Raw genomic sequence first — 8,945 nt, 5'->3', positions numbered from 1 at the left:
GGTAAGACAGACACAGGTGCATTGCTGTAGGACAGGTAGACAGACACAGGTGTGTTACTGTAGGACAGGTAAGACAGACACAGGTGTGTTACTGTAGGACAGGTAAGACAGACACAGGTGTGTTACTGTAGGACAGGTAAGGCAGACACAAGACTGACATGACAAGTAATGTTAAGCTTGCAGCAACAATTTAATACACTTCAATAAATTACATCTCAGGCACTTCAGGCATTTTATAATTGCACTTTTCCCTGGATCACATCTCGTAATTCATACATTCTCAAATTACAACAAAAGCATTAATAAGTTAATAAAAGCAGATAATATAATGACAATAATATTAACAAATTCCAAAAAGAATAATGTGGCAAATATGTAACATTGACGTTACGGACTGTTCTGAATTGGTGTGCATTGTTTGTGAGTGATTGAGTGTGTGTGTGTGTCTGTCTCTGTGTGTGTGTGTGATATCCGTACATTCATCTGCCAGTAAATATGAAACTCTTATGTTCTCTACTCTTATTTCTCTCCATCTACATGGCAGTCATGATGTCGCTTGCGTTCTTCTGCTGGTTGTCCAGGTTTTCGTACATGACGTCACTGTCCTTAAGGTGCATGTGGTATTGGATGCCTGGGAGAAATTAAATTAATAGAATTATAAGCGAGGGAGGGAAAGAGGGAGAGAGAGAAAGTGAAGAAGGACAAAGAGGGAAAGAGAGAGAGAGTGTGTCACGCCCTGGTCTATATTTATTACGTTATCTTCATTTATTGAGTCAGGCCAGGGTGTGACATGGGTTTATTTGTAGTGTGTTTCGTCTTGGGGTTGTGTGGGGTGTATAGATTAGTCTATGGCTGCCTGAGGCGGTTCTCAATCAGAGTCAGGTGACTATCGTTGTCTCTGATTGGGAACCATATTTAGGTAGCCTGGGTTTCACTGTGTTTGTGGGTGATTGTTCCTGTCTCTGTGTTTGTTACACCAGTCAGGGCTGTTTCGGTTTTCGACATTTGTTGTTTTGCATTGTTCGTAATTTTTCATCATTAAAGATGTATCGAACGAATCACGCTGCATTTTGGTCCGATCCTTATTCCACCTCTTCGTCAGAGAAGGAGGTAGAAGAAAGCCGTTACAGAGAGCGAGAGAGGTGTAATGTTTATTATTATCATGAATTTGTTGTTTTATGACAGGTACTATTAGGTAGGTCCAGGAGTTTCTCCTGGCCAGGTCACCAAGGTGATCAAGGATTTAGTTGGGTAGGAGGGAGGGCAGAACTACTTGTCATGCAATCCAGTGGAAGAACGAAAGCACTTCTTTTTCACAGTATGAGCATCGATTTCACAACTTCCCTCCTGATCATGGCTTCATAGAATTACAAAAACTTCGAAATGAGTGAAGGTTATGTTTAAGTTTATGTTTAGGAACAAGGGTTATGTTAAGGTTAGTGTTATATCAGTGAGGTTAAGGTAAGGGTTGAGGTTATAGAATTATGGCACGGCAAGGTCCACTTGCCTCTGTGATAAATCAGCTGAATAGGTTGGTGACAGGTGTTTTTCTTGTGCTTTTCTCTTTAGCTGGCTGCCAATAGTCTGCTTCAAAATAATTGACTCGTTTAAAATGGGAACTTTGTTCTACTGGTTCAAATTCAGTGTTTACTATATCCTTCCCATCTACATCCTTCGCCTGGTTTTATTGGGATAATATTAGCTAAGTAAGTAAAAAATAATGTAAGTGAAGGTAAAAGTTGACATGTTTTAAGTGAGATTGAGATTGAGGCACTTACTTGAATCTGTGTTGTCAGAATCACACTTGTTTTTTTTGTTCCTGTAAACACAAAATGGTTTAGAGAGTTAGCATCCATTTACATAGGACCACAAATACTGCACTGACAGGTGACGTTGGCTTTTTTCTGTCTTGTACACTGAATAATAAAGCAAACTGTCATGGTCAACTTGATCTTTGATTATTTCATGTTGTCAAGAGTAGATTTTGCACTACGATAAATAGGCTGTGTTTTAGTGGTTGTTGTACAGTCCTTACGTTCGACAGCATTTGTAGCATAACACACAGATCAGCGCTATGATGATGACTCCCAGAGGCACTAGGACTGCGATGAGAATGATCGTGTTCTTATCTGTGGGATGAAGGAGGAGACAGTTACAACACTTGTATGCCTGTATACTATTTCTAACAACTGCTAGGTCCCAATAAGGATTACCGGGTACAGTACAGTATAGTATAATACAGTACAGTATAGTACAGTCCCATATAGTATAATATAGTACAGTATAGTACAGTCCCATACAGTATAATACAGTACAGTCCCATACAGTATAATACAGTACAGTACAGTCCCATACAGTATAATACAGTACAGTATAGTACAGTCCCATACAGTATAATACAGTATAATATAGTACAGTCCCATACAGTATGGTACAGTATAATACAGTACAGTATAGTACAGTCCCATACAGTATAATACAGTACAATACAGTCCCATACAGTACAGTATAATACAATACAGTACAGTCCCATACAGTACAGTATAGTACAGTACAGTGAAATACAGTACAGAATAGTATAGTATTAGCTCCAGTTAATCACGTACCCAGGCCTTCGCTGGTCTCAGTCTTCTCGATCTCACACAGGTTGCCCTCGAAGCCCTCTTTACACTGGCAGATGAATGAGTCAACTGTAGTGTTAGTGTCAGAGCAGGTACCACCATTTAGACAGGGGTAACTCAGACACGGACTCACTGAGAAGAGAGGGCGAGAGGGTACGTTTATTATCAAAGACATGGCAGTCCATTTTGCACACTGAAGTTGTTCTTATTGCATCTACTAGGGACACAAATGCATGTTTCAGTAGCCACACACAAAGACACACACTCACCTTTGTAGCAGTCACGCGCGTATTCGAAAATGGTACAGACTTGTGTGTCGGCACAGCCCTTGGGTTGGCACACGGCGCCCGAGGCCGTGCATTCACACGACAGGGCACAGTCCTCTGTCACAAACTTCTCCTTGAGCTGGGTAGGAAGGGAATGGAGGGATGGGGAGAGAGAGAGACATTCAAATGGGGTAGAGAGAGAGAGACATGTACGAGGAAAGAGACAGAGTTATACACACCACACCGTGCAATGTTCTGCAACAGCTGTATTAACTCACCGGGTAGTATCTATCCAGGTAGTTGCAGCCACACTCGCTATAGGGCACACAGCTGCCTGTGCTCATGGCGAAACCGGGGGCACACTGGCACCCCTCAACACAGGCAGTGAAGTCACAATCAGAGGGCGCGGCCAGGTCAGCGCAGGAGGCGGGGCAAGGGGACATACACTCAGAGTAGGTACTGTTGTCCACACAGCTCAGGACTAGGTGGGAGGAGAGAGAGAGAGGAGGGGGGGAGTGAGGGAGGAAGTGAAGAGAGAGGGAGAGGGGGGGAGAGGGAGAAAGTGAGGACACAGGATTAGCAACAAACACATAAGGGGTGTTGAGAGGAGGGCAGTTGAAAATAAGTATTACTGCCAAAATGATTTGGCAGAATCAGTTTAGCAGTTTGCTAGGGATTACAAGTGAAGAAAAAAAACGTCATTTATTAAGAACACAGCAGTGAGGGAATGTATTTTGGTTGTGTTTCAGATAGATTGTGTGTGTGTACTTGTGTGTGTATATAATAATTTGTGTGTGTAATACCAGAGTGTGTGTGCATTAGTGCATGTGTGTTTGCGTATGCATTTGTGTGTCTGTGAGTGTGCATTTATGTGTGTGTGACAAGGTGTGCGTGTGTGCATTTATGTGTGTTTAATAAGATCTCTGCAGTGTAATGTGTGCGTGCGTGCATTTGTGCTTGTGTGTGTGCTCGTTTGTGTCCGCGAGTGTTTGTGTGTGTGCACACGTTTGAGAGTGTGTCTGTGTGCGTATGCATGCGTTCATTTGTGTTTAATAACATCTCTGTAGTAATGTGTGTATGTGAGACAAGGTGTGTGTGTGTGTGTGTGTGTGTATATAATGACATCTATATATTACATATATTAGTGTGTGTAGTAATAATAATCTGGTGGGTGCTTATATTTCACAGTTGCACAAGTGTGTATTAATACGCATTTGTGAATTGGAAATGTGTCTTTTGCATATCCCAGCTCTCCTTCTGTGTGTGTGTGTGTGTGTGTGTGTGTGTGTGTGTGTGTGTGTGTGTGTGTGTGTGTGTGCGCGCGCTCGCGTGTCTTACCACAGCCCAGCTGTTGTCTCCATTTGCCCAGTTTGACACCAGCCTCCTGGCATGCCTGGGCGTACACCTCAAAGCTGTCACAACGTAGAGATGCGGTTTCCTGATCCGCACACAGGTCAAACACACAGTCCCTAAAACGCACACACACGACAGTGAGTGGAGGGAATAGTGCAGACCTACACACAGATCCGAACACAGTTGAATAAACATATAAAGTACAATATAAATTCAAGTTATATGTTGAGAGAAAAATATCAAACATACCCACCTGTAGCACACATAAACACTATTTCTCTCTCACACACACACACACACACACACACACACACACACACACACACACACACACACACACACACACACACACACACACACACACACACACACACACACACACACACACACACACAGTCTCTACTCACTCCTGGAAGCTGTTGGGCAGTAGTTGGGCGTGGCAGCCAGCGAAGGGTCCTATAGAGTCGGACAAGGCTCCGCACTGTTTGTTACCATTCAACTCAGCCAGCTGAGCGTCAGTACAACCTGCTGTCTCAAAGCCAGACTCTGGGTCTGTCTCCACATCACGCCTAGGGAGAGGGTGAGAAGAGGTTGAAGAGGAGGGTGAAGAAGAGGGCGAAGAAGAGGGCGAAGAAGAGGGGGAAGAAGAGGGGGTAGAAGAGGTTGAAGAAGAGGGGGAAGAAGAGGTTGAAGAAGAGGGTGAGCGAAGGAGAAAAAAAACAAAGGAAGGAGAGTCATATTTAGTTATGAACACTTGATCATCTCAGCAAAACTATTTTTCAGTTGGTTGTGTTTATAAATAGATTATGAATGAACCAACAAATAAATGAATGAATTAAATGTTTTTCTATATAATCGAGTGATTCCTTCCCACCTGTGCAGGTGCACCATCTTGGGGAGGTCTGCTGTCACTAGCTCCGCCCCGTGCCTGTCAGTCACTCTCCAGCTTTCGCCAAACTCGTCAAGTTTCCGCGTCACAGTTCCGTCTGGTTTCATGTACTCGTTCTTGGAGGATCCGTCATAGTTCCCACACAGACCTCTCACCCTGTTCTTGTATGTACTGGGTAGGATCACCTCTGTTAGGGAGGGAGAAAGAGTATTGCACGAGTACAAGCAGTGCTCTTCTTAATAAGATATTTAATCATTTTATTAATTAAATGATTAAGTAAATTAAATGAACTTTCTAGACCACACTGTTCTTCTCCTAGCCCGTCTTTGTAGCTGCCCTATGGACGTGACGTCATCTCCCTCCCTCCCTCCCTCCCTCCCTCCCTCCCTCCCTCCCTCCCTCCCTCCCTCTCACCTCCGTGGATTTTGCCGTCGAAGCGGACCGTCATGCCAAAGTCGGTGACCAGCTGGACGTTCTTGGAGTTCATCGTGATGGTCAGGCCATCTCTAGGACTGAGAGGAGGAGCCACACGCTCACCGTTCACCTACATGGGTAGTGAGAGGACGTAAGAAGTTATAACTGTTCATGGAGATGACACAAGAGGTTCTAACTGTTCACAGTGATGTCATAGTTGACCTGGAAGGTAACAGAGAGGAGAGTCTTATGGTTTTAGAGCTAGATTTCCATCGTCAAGGCTACAGGCATTGTTGGATTATATTATATTGAACTCACCAGGACAACTTTCTTCTGCAGGAAGCGGATGCTGACTCCATAGACATCGACATACACCTCATCCAGGTAGGAGATCTTCTTGCTGCCACGGCGACGGACGTTCTTCCCTCTGACCTGGAGGGAGGCCAGTGAGCTGAGGAGGGAGTGGCCCTCGGTCAGGGTGTAGGTGTAGGGGCCCTGGAAGTGGTGGGTGAACCCATCAAATGTACGGTAGTGGGGGTCGCCGTGGATATTGCACTTGTCGAATTCTGGAGAGGGGTAAGGGGGGGGGCGATTAATTAATGGGAGATTAAGTAAGATGGGGAGAGAGAGAGAATAGATGACAAATAGTAACTTTCTCCTAATATTTTAGGTAGAAATGGCAGTGGGGGCAGAGTTGCAGGGACTATTTTGAGAGAAGAGTTGGGACTTACTCTCAGGTTTGCAGTAGAGGTCTCCGTTTTTGTCCAGAGTGCAGACAGAATCATCCTTACATTGAAAATCAGAACAGGTGATGGAGCCGCCCAGGTTACAGGTACACTTGCCATCACAGTGGTCAGTCACCCACAAGTCTCCCATCTGCAACACACACACACACAGAACACACGTTAGGATTACGGCTGACTGTTTATACAGTATGTCTAAAGAAACCTTGTATGAATGGTATTATAGAGATTGTGTTGAATCTGTGTCTGGCTGGTGGAGTTTGGATTCTTGTCGAACCAAACTTGCTTCACAGTTGAATATCATGCCGGCTGTGGTACAAATATGTTTTCCATCTGACAATCCCCTTAAGTTGAAAGGAACCTTTCGGTGTTTAGTTGGGGTGTATGACTGGTAAAGTAGTGCGGGTAAGCGGGCAATGATTGGTCAACGACACCGTAAGTGCTCACGTCATGGTACTCTCCGTTGGAGTCCACACATCCACACTTGGCCAGAGGGACACACTTCCCGTCGCTGAGTACGAACCCCGCGTCACACTGGCACCCCTCGACACAGGTGGTGGAGGGAAGGTGGCAGAACATGGGGAACAGGTCGGAGCAGGTGGGCGGGCAGGGGGGCGTGCAGTCAGAGTAGTGGCTATTGGGGGGGCACGGCAGGGCTGGAGGGGGAAAGAGAGATGGTGGAGTTAGACGATAATCAAAGAGCCTATCTTTCTATACAGTACAGTAACAGTTACAGTAACATTGGCTCTATGGATGCGTTTCATCTGGTAATTGCAGCATCATTGGTCGACAGTACAGGCCTACACATGTAGTACTTTTACAAATTCAATTCCAAAGTCCACTCATTTCCTTCCATTTTCAATCATTTATATAGCATCCTATGCCCAACCCCCCTCCCATACTCTCTCCTTCCATCTCACCCCACCCTCTCCATCTCCCTCCCCCCATCTCCCCCCGTCACTTACGACAGAATGTGTTGTTTCTCCAGTCGACGGTAACCCCGGCTGACTGACAGGCCTGTGCGTAGGCTTCCACGTTATCACACAGCGTGGCCTGCATGCCGTCGTATTCACACATGTCGTACACACAGTTCCCCAGGAAGGCCTCCGGGGGCAGGAAAGAGTGGCAGGGCTTGAACTTGTCACCGAGGATGATAGAAGAACACAGGGTCTCGTACTGTTTCTCTTCCTCTGCCGTGCAGTTAGGGTGGATGTTGGGACGCTCATCTGGCGAGCACCTGGAGGGATGGAGGGAGAGATGGAGGGAGGGATGGGTTAGATAGAGGGATGGAGAAGAGGGAGAGTACCCAACAATGTTACCTCCTGCCAGACCATAAGGATTAATGATCAATCACCAATAAGTGTCGCTAGAATGCTTCATTACACATGTTTTTTGCAAGCCTTGTACAGACAGAGTGGCTTACTCCTGGTCTATTTGAACATTGGCTTGCCTTAAGGCTATATATTATTAAAGATCCAGGTATCTAAAATATAAACGACATAGACAGGTGTCAGTGTTTCAGGGACACTCAGGTGTACAGTAACACATGATCTGACCAAGAAAAAGCTTTAGTGGTAGCCTTCTGGCCTAAAGAACAAGGTCAATGGTGAGGGGTTAGAGGTTACTGACCCTGGGTCTGAGTCTCCCTCGGACTTCCAGCTGTTGCCCAGTTCTATCACGTCCTTGGCCGGGTTTCCATCTGGCTTCAGGTTGTCGTCTTTGGCGTTCATGTTGTAGTTACCACACATGCCACACACCTGGACAGACGGAAGGAAAGAGTTGTGAGTTGAAACTGAGGAATAAAAAAAGATCAATAAAATAAATGTGAATAGAATTTGAGCAGTAGGGCCTCTCGAGTGGCTGCAGCGGTCTAAGGCACTGCATTGCAGTTCTAGAGGCGTCACTACAGACCCGGGTTCGATTCCGGGATCTATCACAACCGGTCGGGCTCGATGACATTATATAGCACTAAGATGGCACTCAATGAGCTATTTCCTGCCATAAGCAAACAGGAAAATGCATCTAGAGGCGGCGCTCCTAGTTGCCGGGGACTTTATTGCAGGGAAATTAAAATCCATTTTACCTCATTTCTACCAGCATGTGCAATCAGAGGGGGACAAAACTATAGACCACCTTCACTCCACACACAGAGACCCGTACAAAGCTCTCCCTCGCCCTACATTTGACAAATCTGACCATAATTCTATCCTCCTGATTCCTGCTTACAAGCAAAAACTAAAGCAGGAAGCATGAGCGACTCGGTCAGTAAAGAAGTGGAATATGTTCTGGGATTCTTCCGATGGCATTGAGGAGTGCACCACACCACACTGGCTCCATCAATAAGTACATTGATGACGTCGTCCCCACAGGGACCGTACGTACATACCCCAACCAGAAGCCATGGATCACAGGCAACATCCGCACTGAGCTAAAGGGTAGAGCTAAAGGGTAGAGTCCTGGGCGACTTTAACCTCCCCACGTCTACCTTTGACTCATTCCTCTCTGCCTCCTTCTTTCCACTCCTCTCCTCTTTTGACCTCACCCTCTCACCTTCCCCCCCTACTCACAAGGCAGGCAATACGCTCGACCTCATCTTTACTAGATGCTGTTCTTCCACTAACCTCATTGCAACTCCCCTCCAAGTCTCCGACCACTACCT

At 45.7% G+C, this 8,945-nt stretch overlaps 1 protein-coding gene across 2 annotated transcripts in view; it reads right to left on the bottom strand.

Moving 5' to 3' along the window:
* Nucleotides 1-171: 171 nt before the first annotated feature.
* zanl (zonadhesin, like) overlaps nucleotides 172-8,945 on the bottom strand; it is a 35,372-nt gene continuing 26,598 nt past the window's right edge. For both annotated transcript variants that reach the window (XM_064940186.1, XM_064940187.1), the window contains 15 exons: nucleotides 7,916-8,043; nucleotides 7,252-7,523; nucleotides 6,734-6,942; nucleotides 6,275-6,419; nucleotides 5,862-6,109; nucleotides 5,544-5,673; nucleotides 5,115-5,316; nucleotides 4,648-4,809; nucleotides 4,226-4,356; nucleotides 3,166-3,368; nucleotides 2,891-3,026; nucleotides 2,607-2,753; nucleotides 2,036-2,129; nucleotides 1,779-1,819; nucleotides 172-631 (listed from right to left, as the gene is read on the bottom strand). In XM_064940186.1, coding sequence (XP_064796258.1) covers nucleotides 534-631; nucleotides 1,779-1,819; nucleotides 2,036-2,129; nucleotides 2,607-2,753; nucleotides 2,891-3,026; nucleotides 3,166-3,368; nucleotides 4,226-4,356; nucleotides 4,648-4,809; nucleotides 5,115-5,316; nucleotides 5,544-5,673; nucleotides 5,862-6,109; nucleotides 6,275-6,419; nucleotides 6,734-6,942; nucleotides 7,252-7,523; nucleotides 7,916-8,043 — 2,346 coding nt within the window. In that variant the 3' untranslated portion in view covers nucleotides 172-533. The remainder of the gene's footprint in view (nucleotides 632-1,778; nucleotides 1,820-2,035; nucleotides 2,130-2,606; nucleotides 2,754-2,890; nucleotides 3,027-3,165; nucleotides 3,369-4,225; nucleotides 4,357-4,647; nucleotides 4,810-5,114; nucleotides 5,317-5,543; nucleotides 5,674-5,861; nucleotides 6,110-6,274; nucleotides 6,420-6,733; nucleotides 6,943-7,251; nucleotides 7,524-7,915; nucleotides 8,044-8,945) is intronic.

The sequence above is a fragment of the Oncorhynchus masou genome, chromosome 27 (assembly GCF_036934945.1).
Source record: "Oncorhynchus masou masou isolate Uvic2021 chromosome 27, UVic_Omas_1.1, whole genome shotgun sequence".
In the NCBI taxonomy this organism is placed as follows: Eukaryota; Metazoa; Chordata; class Actinopteri; order Salmoniformes; family Salmonidae; genus Oncorhynchus; species Oncorhynchus masou.
This window is presented reverse-complemented; position numbering and strand designations above follow the sequence as displayed.